General features: G+C 36.2%; 1 protein-coding gene across 3 annotated transcripts in view; it reads right to left on the bottom strand.

Annotated features, from left to right (window-relative positions):
* Window positions 1-489: 489 nt before the first annotated feature.
* Window positions 490-21156, bottom strand: part of igf2bp1 (insulin-like growth factor 2 mRNA binding protein 1) — a 38217-nt gene continuing 17550 nt past the window's right edge. The window contains exons 3-15 of one of the 3 annotated variants that reach the window (XM_067372630.1): window positions 13196-13244; window positions 9975-10026; window positions 9712-9775; window positions 8751-9041; window positions 7169-7303; window positions 6149-6271; window positions 5900-6035; window positions 5630-5802; window positions 5389-5530; window positions 3975-4049; window positions 3728-3859; window positions 1591-1704; window positions 490-1424 (exon numbers count right to left, since the gene is read on the bottom strand). In XM_067372630.1, the coding sequence (XP_067228731.1) occupies window positions 1275-1424; window positions 1591-1704; window positions 3728-3859; window positions 3975-4049; window positions 5389-5530; window positions 5630-5802; window positions 5900-6035; window positions 6149-6271; window positions 7169-7303; window positions 8751-9041; window positions 9712-9775; window positions 9975-10026; window positions 13196-13244 (1636 nt within the window). In that variant the 3' untranslated portion in view covers window positions 490-1274. The remainder of the gene's footprint in view (window positions 1425-1590; window positions 1705-3727; window positions 3860-3974; window positions 4050-5388; window positions 5531-5629; window positions 5803-5899; window positions 6036-6148; window positions 6272-7168; window positions 7304-8750; window positions 9042-9711; window positions 9776-9974; window positions 10027-13195; window positions 13245-21156) is intronic. The other 2 variants (XM_067372638.1, XM_067372643.1) reach the window with 2 other exon arrangements.

Here is a 21156-nt window from a genome sequence, read left to right as displayed (position 1 = left end):
ACGACTGTCCTTACTTGATTCGGTCTCTGCATATTTTTTACAGCATTTCTATTCTCAGGAAAAACAGAACAATACGTCTGAAGACCAGGTTTACGGATGACGAAAATCACACATTCCTAAAAGAGAACACTTTTTTAAAAAATGCTCAAAGTCAGTTTTCTGAAATTACGGTACGCTCCATTTCATCGTCTGCCTGCTCCAATGCAATGAGGGGCCAGGTTAACTCACATATCATATATATATAATATATATAAAATATGCCGTTTAGGTGTGAGCGGCGCTGCAGCGATCATCGCCGGCGTGGTTTAGGGCAGAAATGTTGGCCTTCCGCACGTTAAAAAGCTGAGCCACTGCAATACAACTGCAAAGGTCACCTTTAGCCCACACGCTTACTGAACTCTCGCCGCACGCCCCGCCGGCCAAACGGCACGCGGCCTGAAAGGGAAGCCTCCGAATAACGGCGCAAGCAACCCTCTCAAACCAGGTGCGCGATTGCAGACGGTTAAACGTGCAGCATCTCAACTCAAAGTCATGAAGATTATATTTACAACCTCATTTTTTCATCTTTTTTTCATCTCGTCACCCCCACAGTTTAGCGTGGGGGACTTCAAGAGCAGTGTTAACAACTTTGGCCCCTCCCCTCATCTCTGATAGGTAGGGAGAAGTCACCTGATTGGTGACCACGCCCACTAATAAATTGCGACTGGTTCTCTGCTCTCTCGGTCTCCCATCTCTACCTCACTGCATTTCATTAATAATACCTCTGAATAAACATTTCTATACATATATCTCTATCTTTAAAAAAACACACAGTTAAAATTCGGAAGTGACTGCTGATGGCTGAGGGTCCTATGTAACTGAAATCCTTTAGGAATACACTTTTGCGGGACCATCATTATGCCCTATTCCTAAGAAGCGGCTATGAATAAAAGCTCTCACCAGAGGGTGCTCCGCTCTGACGGACCTCCTCGCCATCCTCAGTCACTCCACCTGGCCTGGCATCTGGTCTCTGTTTTCTAGTCATCTCTCTTCTTTAGAAAAATCACTCTTTTTTTTTTTTTTTTTCTTGTTCATTTTCACTAAACTTGTGTCTTCTTTCTCTCTCAGGCATTTTTTTTTTTTTTGTCTTTTGTTCTCTTTTTAATTCCCTCTCAGTTTGCTGCTCATTTCTCCCTGTCTACCGCTGGGTCTGTGTGTCACTCTCTCTCTCAGTCAGTCCACTCGTTTGTCCTCCCATTTGTCTGTCCGTCTGACTGGCTAGCGGCACCGGCCTCTCACTTCCTCCTGGGTTCTTGTGCCAGTCCCTGCGGCGGGGTCCCCAGCTCAGTCATGCCCTGTGGATTGGGCCCCTGCTGGACTCCCATACCTCCTTTCTGCTGCTGCTTGACTTGTGTCAAAATGTCCCTGATCTTCCTCTGTGCCAACTAGAGAGGAAACAAAGCATTTTAGCATTGTCTGCTGCATTCTTTACATATAAAAGTTTTTAGTTACGTTCAAGCCAAAAGAAATGTCATCCAAGCTCTTTGGGTGTCCACTCCTAACTAAGTGCAGTGCATTTATGCAGGGAATACAGAAAGATAAGCAACTCACCTGACTTGCGTAAAAATGGCCGATGATTTTGACGATGACCTGGTCGTGTTCATCAGGGGTTTGCTCTCGGGGAACCACTACTTCAGCAGCGGTGAGGTTCTGCAGCTCGTTCACCTAATGGGTAGTTTAAGCACAGGGGATCAATTAAATCAGTGGGATAAGTCTTGATCACCACATTCCATCATTTTTTTTTTATTATGTTCTCATATATGAATTTAACATGATATATTATATATACACACACACACACAGTGGCATGCAAAAGTTTGGGAACCCCTTGCAGAATCTGTGAAAATGTGAATAATTTTAATCAAAATAAGAGAGATCATACAAAACAAAATTATTTTTTATTTAGTACTGTCCTGAGTAAGATATTTTACAAAAAATATGTTTATATATAATCCACAGGACAATTTTTTTTTTATTGAATTTATTAAAATGACACCGTTCAAAAGTATGTGACCCACTGATTCTTAATACGGTGTGTGGTTATCTGGATGATCTACGTCTGTTTTTTTGTTGTTGTTGTTTTGTGATGGTTGTTCATGAGTCTCTTGTTTGTCCTGAGCAGTTAAACTGAGCTCTGTTCTTCAGAAAATTCCTCCAGGTCTTGCAGTTTCTTCAGTTTTAGCATTTTTGCATATTTGAACCCTTTACAGCAGTGACTGAATGATTTTGAGATCCATCTTTCACACTGAGGACAACTGAGGGACTCAAATACAACTATTAAAAAAAGGTTCAAACATTCAATGATGCTCCAGAAGGAATTTTTTTTATTTTATTTTTTTAAATTAAAACTCATTTACCAAGGATGCATTAAATTACTCAAAACTGAGGAGTAAATACATTTATAATGAAAAATTAAATTATTAAAATATTTTCATCAACTTTCTGTTCCATTCTTCAAAAATTACCCATTCTCAAATATACATTTTGGCTTAATGTAATGCGTTTTGTATCAAATTTATCATAATTTTCACAAAAACATTAAGCAAAAAAAATGTTTTTAACATTGGTAATAATAAGAAATGTTTCTTGAGCACCAAATCAGTGTATTAGAACGTATTAGAATGATTTCTGAAGGATCATGTGACACTGAATGATGCAGAAAGCAACATTTTTTTTTTTAATCGATAGTTTTTTAAATTAATGTCTTGATGTGTTTGTAGAGAAAAAGTTCACAGACCAAATAGTCTAAATTTGAAAAAAAGAAAAAAGAAAGAAAGAGGGTGGAAAAGAAAAGTCCACATAAAGTTCAATTTGCTACCACCTACTGATGAACCATTTAAGCATAAAAAGGAGATTCAAGCCGTTTATCATCATCATTTTTTTCATATTAAAACATTTTTTTTTTTTTTTTTTTTTTAAGAGATGCAACAGTATTACATTTCTCTGCCAATACCGGGAGCCAATTATTCAGAATAATATCTGCTGATATCGATAGTTTGATTGTCTTAAGGAAAAAAAAAGTTTTTTCCAACTACTGATGTAAACTATACAGGGAAACCTCTCATTTGGCACAATACTATAACATTAGAGGTTTAAATGTTAATATTTCGTGATAAAAAAGAATTTGAAAGCAAAGACTTTCTTATCATAAGCAACAAAGCTATTTACAATTTTTAGATGGGAGGCATGCAACAATGTTTGGTGTAGGGAAAAACCGTGGACTGGAAACCCTGGATTAAACTATGAGTGATTCATTGGGTCAAACATAGCCTGCTACATTGGTGCACCCCTAATATATATAAAATCATACACTTCAAGTGAAATTAGCCATAAAAACATAATAGATGACTAGAAAAGATACCTTTAAAGTACTACAGCTTGGTAAATAATTGCTGTACTATTAGCTGCTTCCAGTATTAGGGGAAAAAATATAATATAATAAGATTATTATTATTATTATTATTATTATTATATCTTTTGGATTGACAAAGTAATAATTATATATATAAAAATAAATTAAAGCCATAAAAATAATTATGGCTGATACACATACTGCCACCAATATATTTTGGCAGACCTTTTCTCTGTAATTATCTGTCTCCAACATTTCATATCATGAAGTAGCTTCCTCTAAGGAGGTGTTGTCATCGGACATCTATTAGCAATATGTTAATGATGCATGACTTACAGTTTTCCCGCCCTTTCCGATGACCCTTCCTGCTGCTGCAGCTGCTACTTTGATGTGCGTCTCCAACTTCACCTCCTCTTTGGGGCCAAAGAAGTTCTCTTCCTTCAGCTTACCGTATATTCTTCCTTGAGCCTAAAACGCATAGGGCTTGATAAATGACTTGTGTATCTACGGAGGGTCTTTCTGACAACCAATTCTTTTCAAATATTTTCTAAAATGACTTTGCAAACCATGCATTCATGCAAACCTTGAACTGAGCCTCAGGTGGCCCCGTCACTATGACCATTCGCATTTTCGAGTCTGGAGCCTCTGCAGGTGCGATCTAAAGGAAAAACGCATTTGGGATGTTTAAGGGATGTGTTGATTTCACTGAAAGACTCCAAGTAAAAACAATGATGATTCATTCAAAAACATTGCAAGAAAAAAAATTCATTTTTGGGTGAACAATCTCGTTCTCCTATTGAATTCAGCTCTGTTTTAACCAAGAAGAGGTACATCCAAAAAAAAAAAAAAAAAAAAAGTTTTTTTAGTATGAAGATGAAACTGCAAGTTTGTTACAACTGTCAAAATAAATGTTTATTTATTTTTCAGATTTTCTTTAAACAAAAATGTAATTGATGTAACCATTTAAACTAAATTGTTTCACCTTTTGTGTTCGGCTCCGTAATTAGACTGAAAGTGAACTGTGGCTTTACACATGAAATTATGTTGATTATTTTTTCATCTATTAATTAGATTTGTCTCAAATTACTTCTGTAAAACACATATAGCCTCTTTCCTACACTCTCATACATATTTTTCTTTCCCACTAGAGCTGCATTTCATTTATATGAAATGAAAAAACAAACAAAACAAATTAATGTCTTGATGTGTTTGTAGAGAAAAAGTTCACAGACCAAATAGTCTAAATTTGAAAAAAAGAAAAAAGAAAGAAAGAAAGAAAGAGGGTGGAAAAGAAAAGTCCACATAAAGTTCAATTTGCTACCACCTACTGATGAACCATTTAAGCATAAAAAGGAGATTCAAGCCGTTTATCATCATCATTTTTTTTCATATTAAAACATTTATGCAAGTAAAATAAATACATTTTATTTGAAAATGTTTCAGAGTAACATTGATTTTTTTGTACAAAAAAAAATATGTGGGTTTCATCAATTTAGACTATTGTTCATACTGGTAATTCTCATATTAGGTTCTAATACATTTCATCTAATGATTTATTCAAATAACATTTCACATAAAAATAGAATTAGAAATTTCTTACAAAATTTGAAATTTCAAAGAATCTCATTTTTTTAACTAATAAACAGGGGGTAAATTAAGTAATATCACAGTAAAAAAAAAAAAAAAAACAGTAGCATGCATTGTGCATTCACTCAATGAGAAGTTGCTGATTAGATACAATATGGCTTTAGTTGAAGTTATGTATTATAAGCTCACGTTGCACAGGGTCCAAACAGACCCTGAAATGCAAAAGGTGTATTTACAGTTTTTAAAGGGATGATTCTCATTTTTGAGTGAACTATCTCATGATTAAATCACCCTCAAGCCATCCCAGGTGTGTATGACTATCTTCTTTCAGATGAACACCATCAGAGATATATTTAAAAATATCCTTAGTCCTCTAAGTTTTATAAATGTTTATATTCCCTAAAGGTTACCTTAATAGACGCTCCAGCAAAACGGCTTAGCTGCTTGATATGCTGTCCCTTCTTGCCAATAAGGGCTCCCACAGCTTGGGCTGGGATGTACACATGGACAGTCTCCTGTTCAGAGGCCTGTAGGGAGATACAAAACAAATAACTTTCACACCACAACATATGGTGAACACCCCGAAAAAGATTTGTGTTAACAGACCATAATAAGATAAAGATGCTATAGAGGCATAAGTTTATGTGACACCGGTATCTATGATTTTTAAAAGTAATGAATAGTGAGAAAATTGGTCGTACCCCAATAGGGCCATAAGGAGGACCAGGCACAGAGTTTCCGAGGGCAGGAGGCGGCATGGCTGAGGATGGCGGGAAGAGACCAATGGCTCCCAGGTTTAGTCCAGGGATCAGGTGAGTCTGTTGCTGGATGAAATGGGAATGTTGATTCAGATTAGCCTTCACATTCATGTTTATTGGCCAATTAAGTTTTTCCACATTTTTCTCTCTTACACAAACTCACATTCATGGCAGCGATGTCATTGTCATATGCCTCCCGCACTTTCTTCATGATCTCCTGTTCTGCCAGGCAGCACGCTTCGATCGAGCCTTTCACTGTAATGGTCCTCTCTGGGTTATAAAGGGTCAGATCCTGCAGTCTGCAGTGAGAGACATTCAGAATAAAACTCTACCAATCGTGTTAAGGCGGCTCAGTATGAAATTAGGCCACTGGTGGGCTCCTTTAATTGTTTTGTGTCCTGTCATTGCTTACGGTGAAATTGTGATCTTGGTATCGGTGTCCTGTTCCACTTTCTTCAGGTTGCGTCCTTCTTTGCCAATCAAACGTCCAACAAAGTTGTTGTGAGCAAGAACCTTCAGAGGAACCTCGTCAGCACTACCGGAAATGAATAAAAATTGTTATTGGAAGATCTGAGAGCAGACATGAACTGACAATCCACAGAAATGTATGAAAATCGCAAGTTTGGGGTCTGTACGATTTTTAAAGGTTTTTGAAAGTCTCTTATGCTCACCACGGCTGCATGTATTTGATCAAAAATACAGTAAAAACAGTAATATTGTGAAATATTATTACAGTTTAAAATGTTTTCTATTTTAAATTTTAATTTATTCCTGTGATCAAAGCTGAATTTTCAGCATCATTACTACAGTCTTCAGTGTCACATGATCCTTCAGAAATCATTCAAGACACATTTATTATTATTATCAATGTTGAAAACAGCTATGCTACCAAAAATTTTAACACTTTATTTTAAGGTTCAATTCTCACTTTTAACAAGTTGCTTAATCGCTTGCATTTTACTAGGCTGTTTATTAGTAGGTATAAAGCACATATTTTGCATGACCATATTCTACATCCCTTAATCCTACCCACTACCTGAACTTATATGCTACAAAAACTAGCTTTTATTAAGCAATACATTAGGAGTTTATTAAAGGAAAAAGTTGTAGTTAATAGTGAATGTGTGTTCCCCATCCTGAAGTGTTACCCCTAAATATTTCTGTGGAAATTGTGATACCTTTTTCATGGTTCTTTAATGAATAGAAATTCAAACAAACAGCATTTATTTGAAATATAAATATTTTGTAACAATATAAAAGTCATTACTGTCACTTTTAATCAACTGGTTAATAAAAGCACAAATTTATGTTTTGTTTTTCTTTTTTTAAAGACCCCAAACTGGTAGTGTAGATTACAGTTTCACATATGAAATGTGCAAGGAATCATCATTCTGGACTTGACTGAGCGTGTAAACTTGTCATTATCACTCACGTTTTGGTGTCCTTGGCCTCCTGGTTCATGATTTCCAGGATCATGCGGCAGGCAGCTGAACAGCCCTCTGGGGTAGAATGGATACTTATGGGCTTTTCGGCAGCACCTGCGTTCTCTTTACGATGCACATCAATCCTAAGAGATGAGAGAAGAAGAGCAGGAGGTATCGTAAAAGTTAAGCCACAAACAGTGAATAAAGTATACAAAGGTACAAGCAAAATTAAAAAAAAAAAAATCTTAAAAATCTTAAAAATCATGAATTATTCTTTCAACCCTCTACTGCATGGTGTTGCCATATGGCACCTCTTTGTGTTCTACCCTCGCCACTGTCTCTTGAAGAGAACATTCTCATTTTTTTTGTTGGTAAGAGAAGACCTTAGTTTAGCCAATGATGTGCTTTGGTTAAGTCACATGCAATTTTTTTCTGTGGCGTGATTTCTGACAGACTGCCGTCTCTTGTCGGTAGTTGCTGGAAGCAAATTAAAACGTCAGTAACAAACAAGGGAAAAAATGTTAACATCATCTCAGGTATGTTATGATGACATTCACCACTCAAAAAAGTTATGAAATTAGTTTTTGGTAAATCGATAAAATGTCTGTGTTGCCAAATGGCAACACTGCGCAATGGAATGACTTTATTATAATAGGTTAGATAGCTAGCACAAATTAGCTGCAGTCTGTTAAGCTATAACAATAAAAACATTAATGCTAGTGATATAATGTTGATTAGTCATATGTTAAGGACTGCCGTGGCATTTATATTATGGATTAAATCAACATCAGAGATCTGCCATCACAGCCAGTATACTGGCCCAGACATACCACTGTCCTACCATGTTGTCTCAAAAAGGCAGGTGCAAGTGGATGTAAGTGTATTGTTAGGGTGAAGAGCACCAAATCTGATGTGTACCTGTGTCTCACCTCTGGAAAAAAAAAAAAAGGTGAAGACACAGGTACACATCACATTTGGTGCTCTTCACCCTAACAATACACTAACAGAAAAAAGGTGAAGTTTCAAGGATTATGGGGGATTTATTTTCATAACCTTTCTCTCATAAGATTGCGTAATGTTGAATTTTCATGAACTACAATATTTTTGGTTTTATGTCAATGTTTTATGATACATGATTTGCAATTTAAGTAATATTCATGAAAAAGTAATGAAATTCAAAGAATATACAGCATTATTCAGCAAAAGAGAATGGAATAAATAAAAGCACAAGATGTTGGAAAATATGTATAAGGTGTTGTTTTTAATTTCTGTTAAAGCTTATAATAGCACCAAGTGATTCAAAACAAACAACATTTCTGGGTAAAAATATTAACTATATACACTTACACTTATTCTAAGTTATTTTCACTATTATCCACCGTATGGCAACATATCATAAAGTACCTTAAAATAATATTTTTTCCATTTATTTATTTTTTTTACAACACTTCAAGTCAAAGAAAAGAAAAAGAGTCAAATATTTTTTCTATAGATTTATCATAATGCGTGCGGTAGAGGGTTGAATTAAATTAGTGTCTGTTCCTTTCCATGATATTTACCATAAAATCACACTTAGAGGCAATCACTCACTTGCTCTGGGTCTGCTTGGTGATGTTACGGATGGTGGCGCCCTCCTTGCCAATGATGGCACCCACGTATTGTGTGGGCACCAGCAGTCTGAGAGGGATGTCAGCATGCTGATGTTTGGAGGGGATTCCCGAACCAGGCGACATCTGGCGGGAGTTTCCTCGTGGACCGTATCCGGGACGACGGCCATTGTCTGGGCCTCGTTGAGAGTCGACCTCAGAGTTCTCGTCGGGGATGTATGACACACGCAGGGCGTTGTTCTCAAACTGGTAACCGTTGAGCTTCTGAATAGCTCTTTGGGACAAAATGCATGAATAATATGCATGAATGCAGGGTTTATAGTGACTGACATCCTCTTGGGAGAAAATGTTACTGCGGTGAGGATGAATGCTAACTGACTAAATACACAAAGATTAAATCATATGGATAATTTCACAGTGCAACATAAGTGATTTGCCTAAGAGGTTATTAAGAAACATTATGAATTAATCCGATGAAGAATCCAGGCTGACATCTCATATTTTGCCAAGCAGAATAAAGCTTGCAAAGCAGCTGAATCACCAGTAGGTGTCAGCCTCAAACAAGGCAAAATAACACAATGAGAAGGCGTGTGCCTTGAGGTAGTTTAATTTGATATTACAGAAAGAAATGTCATTTATAAAGCTGAAATGTGTAATTTTTTGTGTTATAATACGTTTTTTTTTTATCCCATCCTAAAATGCACACAGACATGTGTAGGTTTTTGGGGGTTTTTTTATACTAAAAATTTAAAACACTGGTGCTTTCAAAAGCAGCAACCCAGCACAGTGACATTTTCACAACCAATGCTGTGAGTTTGGGGAGGGGCTATCTGTTTGTCTGACCAGTGGCAGACGAGGAAATCTATGAATTCAATTTTAAGATACTAGTGGAAAAATTACACACTTCAGCTTTAAATTAAGGTTGCAGGGCAAAGTCCACTCACTGTCTAGCCTGCTCCCGTGTCCCATATGTGACGTTCACAACTGCAGTCTCACTGTCTGTATTCACTGTGAGGAAAAAATAAGAAGAAACATAGTGTAAATTACTTACTGATACTGTAAAAGAATTAACAACATTTCCAAGTGTTCAGTATGAATCTTTCTTCAGTATGAACAAGTCTGTCACAGCAATACAAATTATTGTATTATTTCATTAGTAATCAATGTCTATAATTCAAAACAAATGACACTCAAGGCATTCATTTACCTTGTTCACAGTTCTCAACAGTTCCATACTGGGCAAGCAGACCATCAAGAACCTACAATGGATAAAAGAGAACAAAATAAACACAAGAAAAAGAAAAGCACATGCACTACAAAGACTTGTTTTCCGGTAAAAATATTTAAATATTCTTAAAATCAAAACATTTATTTTGGAAGCAAAATTACTTAATTGTAACATTTTTGCAGAAAACAAGACCTAAGATTTTAAAATTAAATTTCTGTCATTAATTACTCACCCTCATGAACACAAATTAAGATATTTTTGATGAAATCTGCGAGGCATATGACTTGTCCATAGACAGCAATATAATCAACACTTTCAAGGTCCAGAAAGGTACTAAAGACATCGTTAAAACAGTCAACATGACTGCAGTGGTTCAATCTTAATGTTATGAATCGTCGAGAATACTTTTTGTCCGCAAAAACAAAACAAAAATAATTACTTTATTCAACAATGTCTTCTCTTCTGAGTCATTCTCTTACAAGAAAAAGTATTCTCATCACTTGATAAAATTCAGGTTTAACCACTGCAGTCACATCAACAGTGTTAACGATATCTTTAGTACCTTTCTGGACCTTGAAAGCGGTGATTAAATTGCTGTCTATGGACAAGTCAGCGATCTCTCGGATTTGATCAAAAATATCTTAATTTGTGTTCTGAAAATGAACAAAGGTCTTACAGGTTTGGAACGAGAACGACATGAGGGTGAGTAATAAATGACAGAAATTTACATTTCTGGTTGAATGCTTTCATTTTTCAGTTTATGCTTAAAACAAGAAAATTATCTGTCAATGGGCTAAGAAAAATAAAGATAATTCAAAGAGAAAACAAGATTATTTTTCTCACCGCACAATTTTCAGAAAACAAAACTACATATCTTAAGTCACTTTCCTTCAGGTAAATGTATCTTGATTTTTTTTTTTTTTTAAATAGTTATTTGTAATGCTTTTCAGGAAGGCCCCAACTTATTGGTTTCACTGAAGATTTTGAAACTCAAATACCCTACATCAGCTCTTTTTTTCTAAGTAGTGTATAGCTTGTTTAATAAAGCTACATTCTTAAAAACAAAAGGTTCTTTATTGACATCTTTAGATTATTAAAAAGTTCTTCACACTAATAAAAGAATGTTTCTTTTAAGAACTATTCATAGAGTTTCTTTGGGGAACCAAAACGGTTTCTTCAATGGCATCTCTGTGGAAAAACTCCTTCTGTATCCTTTATTTTTAACAGAGTAGCCAAGAGAACAAGCCATCTGTAATTTAAAACGTTTTTTCATTCATCAGGACCTCCCAGAATTCTCAAACTTGTCTTGTCCCAAACTAAAACAATCAAGTATGTTATTTTGTGTATGATAATAACAGGCTTAAGTTCCACACAGAACTGTACATCTGTCAAACTGAACTACACCAAACCCAGTTGGCGACTGGTTTTTGCCACCGGGGTTTCGCCTCCTAGTGGCTGACATTGGTGCAAGTGACTGGCAGAAGCGGGGCCTGCTGGAGACGTGCCAAGAAAGACCCCGCCCCACAAGAACAACAGTCAGGCAGTACAACCACCATCGGAGAACTCACGCACCGTGCCACACCCGCACACACACACACACACACACACACAGTCACATACCCAGACGCTGTATGTTGATGGTGTAATCACATAATCACACACAGATCACCTAACCTGAATGACATGGATAAAACTTAAGAGTTTAAACCAACACAGGGCACTGCCCTTGCCAGAACATGTAGAGAAAGTTCAAACTTTGCTATTCGGAGTCAGATTAAATCAACAACGTTGCTGAAATTTGCGCTAAAGTGAAGAATTACACAGAACTGCTTATTTTACAATGCATTTTTGTCCACATAAATACTAAAACATTTACATCTTATAAAGGCTGCTTGATTGTTTCTGTCAGGTTTCTTTTTGGAAGAGGCTGAAGAAAAATACAGACATTTTGTTGATACTGAAATACTTTCTCATATTCCAATGGAATGTGCAGAGACAGCGATTTTTTTGTTTTAGGCAGAAAACTCACTTAATTTTTTCAGAAAACAATCTTAAGTCATTTACCTTCTCAAGTAAAATACTTTCTTGTATTCCGACAGAATGTGCAGAGACAGGTATAAGTACACAATATGTAGCTTAATCTTCCACAACAAGTGTAAACTTTTTAGTAACTCAGAGAGTACCTGTTAATTTAGTTTAGGACAAGTTTAAATCTAAAAAATGCTGGGTTAAAAACAACCCAAGTTGGGTTGAAAATGGACAAACCCAGCAATTGGGTTGTTTTAACCCAGCGGTAGGGTTAAATGTTTGCCCAACCTGCTGGGTAGTTTTATTGAACTCAACTATTTTTTAAAAATTACTGTATTGCTTAATTAAAATTAACCCAAAGCATGTTGGAAATGAACATTTCAACATGTTCAGTGAATAATTATTAAACAATAAACATTTATTAAATTGCTTATTAATAAATTTATATTAATAAACTATTAAATTTATATTAATAAAACATTAAAGCTTATTAATAAACATTCACCTTTTGTCTATTATTGTTGTCTCTAATTGCATCTGGTTTTTAATTTCCCAACTATTTTGGGTTCATTTTAAGCTAGCCATATAGCAATTTTTAAATAATAGTTGGTTTAAATAAAACTACCCAGCAGGTTGGGCAAACATTTAACCCAACCGCTGGGTTAAAACAACCCAATCGCTGGGTTTGTCCATTTTCAACCCAACTTGGGTTGTTTTTTAACCCAGCATTTTTTAGAGTGTATGTATTTTGATAACAGGATTAATTTCTCCATATAACTTTACATATAAACTTTACATTTGTCAAACTGAACTACATTTTTCACCTATTAAAACGATTTGTTTTAGCATCCCGAACAGCACAAAACAGAAGCACTGGTTTGCAGCGAGATTATCTGAAATTTTGTTTGGTGACGTAAGTGTTGCACAAACGACTTGACATTTTACGTTGTTCGTGGTGCTATTTAGGCCAAACTTAGGATACTGTCTGAAACTATGAATGGAGAAGAATCATAAAGCACACAATAATTTATTCGAGGATTAGGCTTTAATCTGTCTGGAAAAACCTCCTTAAGAGCTACCCTTGCTCTTCAGTAGAACATTTGGGTGAAGAGCATCAAGAAAAACTGAAAATGTCTCACTGTCAGAACAGACACGGACACACCCAGACTCACCTCCCACTGTAGGTGTGGCGGAATGTTTCTGATCTGAAGTTTTCTGGTCCTGTAGAGGGAGAAATGAAGAGAAACAAGGTTTAGAAAAGGTTCCCCTCACAAACATTGCTTGATGAAACAATGGCCGTCATTATATTCAATACAAATTGACAGGAGCGGTTGCAGCCACAGACATTTTCAACAAAAACTACTCAAATTTCACACCCACAATCGCATAAAAACTAATTACACTAATGACATCCGTCGATTCATCGTCATCCAAATTCTGATTTACGCTGGCGGCTAGTATTCAGAACGGTCCTGGTCTTGTCTACATCTAAATGATGTGGCAAGAGACGCATGGAAAGGTGAAAGTCAAAGTCAGAACAGGGATAAATCCATCTGAACAGTAACTTCCATCATAAATGGTACTTAATTTTAGCTCGGACATTAATACTTTTATCCTTTCACATGCCATAAGAGTGAGCAGATATGAATCAAGTTCTTCTTTTAAAATTGCAAATTATGTGCTTAAAAAAAAATCAGTTTTTTAATTTGAAGGTATTTAACAACTTTAGATGCATCAATCAAAGAAAAGGAAAAATATTTTATAAGGAAGAACATATAAAACACTTAGTATCATATTGGATTCATATAAATTTTAAAATGTAATTTAAAACAAAGATTTGTTGTGATGTGAAAACTTTTTCTTACACATTGAACGCAAGTGTAAGTTTTTGGAGAGTTGCACCAGATAAAAAAAAAAAAATCCTTAGTCAACTAAACTAAAAAATACAAAAACATGTGGTCATTACAGAAAAGGTCATTGTATGTATTTTTATGCAAGCATATAGGTATACTGCATTTTTAAATTAAACCAAGAAGCTAAAATGCATAAAAATAAGTGACTTTGGTTCATTATAATCAAGTAAATAAATTCATGTAAATGTAAACATAAATATTTGTTGTGGATCAGTCTAAAAATTGGACATGGTGTAGCACATGTTCAAGTTTAGAAGAAAAAAAAAAAAGTGTTAATACTAGAGTCATTGTCATATTTCTAGAAAGACTTTCCTGGATTGACACTGTGTATGATGGTCTCGAAACCGAGGACAGAACATGATGTGAGATCAATGAAAATATCATAAGTGATCTGGAATCTCATATAATTTATAGTTATAGTTTATAGATTAAACGTTGTGAAGATGCTTGGGAGCATCTCTCCTGCTCGACGTTTGTGGAAGCGAGGTGGAATGGGTAGACGAGAGAGAGACTGAATGGGTATATTGAAACTAGACACTGATGTAGTTTAATGCCAGCTGCCCCGGAAGCTTCCAAAATCATTGGTCAAGAAAGAGAGAAAAAGAAGATCAAGCAATGAAAGCAATGCAATAAAAAGATGCAGAGAGATTAAAAAAATAAATAAATAAATAAATAAAAAGTGAATCAACTATAAAGTCCAGCAGCATGGCTTTGCTCCATCACCATAACTATGGCATGGTTAAGAGGAGACGGTCATCCAGATAACCTACACACAGCTGCAGCACTCTGGAACCTCTAGGGGGCGTAGCAGCAAACTTCTGATGCAATGCATGCATGTAGGATCAAGGAGGGAAATGGGTGCCAGGGGTCATTTGGGAGGGGCGTGCAACTCTGCTCTGGTGACTGAGATCAGAAACCCTAAAGACCTCTGAACTCCGCAAGGCTGACGCCCACCGGTTGACCAGCAGAGAAAATGGCGGCGTATGCTCACTTTCTTCCTCCCTTAATGCAAATGGCGGACAAAACAGCCAATCAGGGAACAAAGAATCCAGCCGGGGTGTTTCACGCCACACAGATCAGCAATGCGAGCGTGGCCAGGCCAAACGAAACCAAACAAAACCACGTACTGTCCAGTTTTGAAAACGGCCATGTAGAATTTGGAGGCCTTGTTTAAGATATTAGAGTATGTACTTATTTTTGTTGTTGTTGTTGGTGGCGGTGGTGGTGGCGGCGGCTTTCAAGATCATTCACAATTCAGGATGAATGCAACATGTCTTCCAGTGAGTTTCAAGTAAATTGAGAGCAGTTAAGCACCCAAAGGTACAACAAATGTTAACAAAAGGCAAAGGCCACACAAACACCACCAATCTGTTCGCTCTCCCACTGATCAATCACTTTGTTCCCAAACCCATCCCCCAACCCGACGCATCCGCATCCCACCCACACTCACCACACACCCGCAACACAGTTTTTCATCCCCACCCCCACTGATGAAAAACATCCCTCTTGTTTGGCACCTTTGAATCCATTTAAACACATCATGTCACGTCCCACCAAGTCTCTGACCACTCTGATTGGTCAACGGCAGGGAAATCCTGGCCACATGAAAGAGGCGAAGAGGACTGACACCCCTTTTGGTCTTTTTTTCTATTGTTTAAAGACGAAAACATGCTTAAACTTTGCATTTCTGAATTGACCTGTAACGCTGCAGGCGTTACGTCCGACCATGGAGCAGTGGATGATGGGACACCAACCACAAATCTGTTAACATGCTCAAATTCTCCAGAAAGAGTTGCATGGGATTTCTCTGTATTTTATGGTGTGGCAAATAAAATCTATGTTTAGATTTGGCTTCAGTTAAAACGGGAATCTCAACACACACTGAAACATAGAAAGTTCAATCACACAGCACTACAAAGACGATAAAAATGCCAATTAAAATACCAAATAACAATAACAGAAACGAACAAGAGGAGAAAAGATTGAAAGAAAACAAAAATGAAGAGATTCACCCCCTACAAGGGTCAAAGGTGAGGGCCCTATAGGCAAGCGAATAGCATTGGGGGAGGGGGTGTGTGCGTTAGGGTGAGGGTCGGTATCCGTCCTATAGGATCGGCTCAGTGGTGCGTTACTGAAGTTTACTCCCATGTTCAACTTGTAAACGTGAAAGCAAAAGCATAGATATGACTATATGGCTTGAGATAAGATTCACCAGAGACTATAGCAGGAGTTTGGAATGATTTATGCGTTTAATCAATAAATAATCGTACATAATTGTTATAATAATCATAAAATGATCCACAAATTTTTGGTCTTTTAGTAAAGAGATATTCATACTAGCTGGAGCGTCTAGCAAAACTCCATCCGTAACACACACACACACACACACACACACACACACACACACACACACACACACACACACACACACACACACACACACACACACACACACACACACACACACACACACACACACACACACACACACACACACACAGCATCACATGAGCCAAAAAAAAAAAAAAACAAAAAACACACATTAAAGGGAAAAGAACTATACGTCCTGACACAGTTAAGCACATTCAGTTCCTCCACACACCATGCAAACATGCTTAAACACACACACACACACACACACACACACACACACACACACACACATACGTTTACTTCATCTAAATGAGGCCATACCATACACTCCTATTAAGTTTAAGATCAGTTTAATTTTTTATTTTAAGAAATGAATACTTTTTTTTTTTTAACAAGGATGCATTAAATTGATCATAAAATAAGTAAAGACATTTATAGTGTTACAAAACATTCCTATTGCAAATAAAAAAAAATTTTTTTTAAAAATCATGAAAAAAATGTATCATGGTTTCCATAAAAGTATTAAGCAGCAACATTTTCAACATTGAGAATGATAAATGTTTCATAAGCATTAAATCAGAAGGATCACGTGACACTGAAGACTGGAGTAATGATGCTGAAAATTCAGCTTCACAAATAAATGAACAGACCCCAAATGTTTGAATGGTAGTGAAATTAATTTATATCTGATTATATATATTGCTAAAATATTACAGTATGTTATTGTTAAATATAGGCTATATATACTTTTAGTATATGTGAACTCATGTATTAAATGTATTACACCTTTTTGTTTTGTTTAGTTAACAACTATAGCCAAGTAAAGCCACAAACACATATAAAGTTGGTGCACCTCCACCACAGTCACTGCTAAACATTAGCAAGACCTCCAGCATATCCAGATGCATGATGGGCCAGTCTCAGCTGGCTTGGAGGAATCAGCAGGGCTTCAAATAGAGACGCATCTTATATTCACAAACACGCTCTAAAAGCCTAGACTAATCAAACACACACACACTAAACTCACGTAACATTACTTGCCAACTATCTCTTACATGCGCCTTAGGGTTAGTTTGCTTATAAATCAAAACCTAAACAGAATTTACAGTGGTTTCTAAAAGGTCTTTATAAAAAATTATAAAGTAATAAGCAAATCTGCTCCTTCCGTGCATGAAACACTCACAATACACTAACAAAACATTTGTTTAAAAAAAAAGTGCAGGGAACAAATGTGTCACAGTGACATTAAACACACAGGCAGACTCCTACACCGTCAGCTCTACACAGGTGCATGCAAACGTATGTCTGTATGAAAGGCGCTAAAATCCTCCAAACCACTTTTGATGAGCGTAGGCCTGTCAAAAAAGAAGAAAAGACACAAATCTGGAAGACAAATGCATGTTGTCGAGGATAATAAACGTGCTTCCCAAAACATTGCTCTCCATTTAGTCTCAACGGACACACTGTATTAAAAAAACTGAATTGTGTCTGCTCTACAAGCTTTACCATGCAATCATCTTAAAAGCTTTAGACACTGGGAATCCTTTTCTGTCAACTGTGTGTGTGGGAATTTTTTTTTTTTTTAAAACAGAACACTAGTTGGAGGAAAGAGGTGGGAGAAATGAAGAAGTCATGCAAGAGGGTTTGAACTAAATACAGGGAAATACTATTTTTTGAAACTAACAATTTCGGAGATTACATAACAGACAAAAACATGTTTAATGTGATTTGTAGTGAACATTCAGGTCAATGTCTCCATTTCAAAGTCCAAGAACAAAGTCATAATTGACATTTAATTATGGCATTTAAAGCTACAAGATGTAGTGATCTGACAGTAATTAACCAATTCGAGGCCCACAGTGTGAGCGGTCCAACAGGAAACCAAGCACACAGGAAGTCAAAAATCACCCTTTAGAAGTCAAAGCGCTCATCGAGCAACTTCCTGTCTTGCTTTCAGCCATTTCCACCTCAGCCAATCAGAGGTGAAGTTGATTTAAAAAAAAAAACGGGGGAAGATAAGCACAGAGAGAGAGAAAGAAAGAGGAAAAAGAAAAACAATATGTACAAGAATCACTTACATCCTTAACCCCTCCTCCATCATTCATTCACCTCTCTCACACACACACACAAAGCGCAGCTGATTATGGATACCTGAATTATAAGATTATGAAATATGATGCCAGTTAAACTAAAGAGTTGTCAAGGTTTTTTGGAGCTTTGCAACGCATCTAGAGAAAAAAACTACACATAAAAGGCCAGTAAATCAACCTAACTTACCTGCAAAATATAGCAAAATATCAAACTGCATAGTAATTGAACTGCATTTGGGCGTAAGAGGGATCTGATATGAAATGGCATTTCAGATTCTTTCTAAAAGTGTTGCTCTATACACACTATGTGGCTATACACACTAAGTTATTTTTGGAGAATTTATTGAATTTAAAAAAAAAAAAAAAACTTGATACCTCTAATTTGAGCTTTAAAGACCTAATTTGGTCACACTGCGAATTATATACAGTCAAGCCAAAATGTATTCAGACACCTTGAACATTTCATTCATTATTACAGTTTATTCACTATAGTTTAAAAATTGTAATAAAATGACAAGATCTCAGAGTTAAATTGTGTCAGAAAAAAATTAATCTTAATTATGTCAGATAACACTTAATCAAAACATGGTCAGGTCAAAGTGTCTGAATAATTTTTGTTCCTACAATGTTACTGGTAGTCCACTGTATGAAGAATTTTTGGGTATAATATGTCACAGTTTACTTTATTTTGTTATCCTCACTTACATAAATGAACTATAGTGTCCTGCACCCACTATCAAAAATCTAAGCAAAAATAATGTTTGGTTCTTACAATATTGCTATGGTAAACTATGGAAAACATTTCAGAAGGAAGGGACCCATTTTCTTCCTTAAAAAAAATTAACCACATTTAAAACAAATAAAAGGTTTTAATCATTTTAAAACAAAACGATGAGATATTTTTCAAAAATACACTCTTTCTATAGTCAAATAATAATATATTAACATATTATAAAAGTGGTTGCGCCTTATTTCACAGTATGTGTACTTACCTAAGAAAATACTGAGTAATATAAGGTAACTGTAGGGGTTAAGGTTAGGTTTAGGGTTAGTACCTAGTTATTACCCGGTTATTGTAGTCATTGTAATAATTGAATTGTATGTACATGGGGAACAGTACTGTAAAAAAAAGTGCTACCATAAAAACATAGAAACAAAATATAATATTTCTTCAATATAAATCACTTTTATTATACTCAGCACAACTAAATTTATACTTAGAGTTTTGCAAAAATGTTTGCTATAGCACTTAAAAATATATTTTTAATATATTAAAAATAAAGTAATAATTTTTCAGCGCTAAATATTTCTTTTTTAGCTAAAACAAATATTTTTTATTCTTTCAATAAGCAAATCTCATTTTACTTAATATAATTGTTGTATTGTACTAATAAGTTTAAAAAAAAAAAAAAAAATCTAACCTGCATTCTCCTGAAAGCACAAAATAATATTCTACAGCACTGAATGCAGCTATTAAGATAATGAAACTGCATGTAAAAATGTATACAGCCATAACTGAAATGATATATTGCTAAACCTTTTCAACATGATACACTGTGGTTTTACAGAGGAACGACATGAAACAGAACTTCAGACATGCAGTAAACTGCCAGTGGAGCCTCGTACAGCAAGGCCTCTGCAGCCAACACTGAAAATGGCGGGTAAGTGTGGGAGGGGAAGGGGTGGATCCTAAGTTCCACACACCTCCCTTTCCCGCTCTTTGCGTAACAACGAGTCCACGGAGGGACGTTGTAAGCTGTTTAAGATCTAGATGGACGTGGAGGTTCCTCAAGTCAATGAAAATATCTTCGTAACGAAGGATCAGATCTCAGTTTGTTGGCTGTGTAGAGGCTAAAGGTGCGAGACGCCATTGAAGATACCCTCTCGCCCGAGGGGACCAGATGCGGTGGTTCCAGGCGTTGAATGAAACAGCAAGGGTTAAGCCATAAATCAAAGTGGTGTAGAGAGTAGCAGCAATGGTGAGACAACTTTACCAGAAATAACAGACGTCCCATCCCCCCTTTTTCCTGCTTTCTTCTCACTCTGTTTCGCGTTCCCTCTTTCTACACTCCTCCCTGTGGAGCTTTCTGCTCTGCATTACCTGATAGGCCTTCCCACCCCCTCGCCGCTCTGCTTTTTTTCCCCTTGCCCTATTCCTCCGAGAGGTGAAAGGTCACTCCAAGCTTAGCAAACAACACATGCTGATGCAACCCGTAACATACCAGAAGAAGAGAGTGAGGGGGGGCGATATATTGCTTACTGCCGGCCCCAGCAATACAGTCGTATAACAATGAAAGCAATAAAAATAAATCTCCCGCCTCTAAAAGGTGCCTCTTGCCATTGAACATTGGTGATGGCCAATAGCATGGCAGTGGTGGACACAGTCCATCTTGAACCATCAAAACTGAGACTTGAGCCTCAGACACTATGAGAAGATAAAGTTACTGGTCATTTTTGTGAAAATGTATTTTAATTTTTCCACTCCTTGATGAAATAACTGCTCACAAAAAATAAAAAATATATACTCTAAAAGCTTTTTAATTTTTAAAATCAGGAAGTTATGATGAGAATATAAAGCTTGTAAAAACAACTTAACATCATGAACATCTGCAGGAGAAAGTGTATAATTCAAAAACGCATCACATTATGAACAGATAAATTCAGAAATCGGTAAATGCAAATAGATGCACTCTGAAAACAATGACAACACTGTAACTACACAATTTGGTGACACAATTACTAAGAATAGAAATGTAT

This window comes from Chanodichthys erythropterus, chromosome 3, assembly GCF_024489055.1.
Source record: "Chanodichthys erythropterus isolate Z2021 chromosome 3, ASM2448905v1, whole genome shotgun sequence".
NCBI classification, from domain to species: Eukaryota; Metazoa; Chordata; class Actinopteri; order Cypriniformes; family Xenocyprididae; genus Chanodichthys; species Chanodichthys erythropterus.
This window is presented reverse-complemented; position numbering and strand designations above follow the sequence as displayed.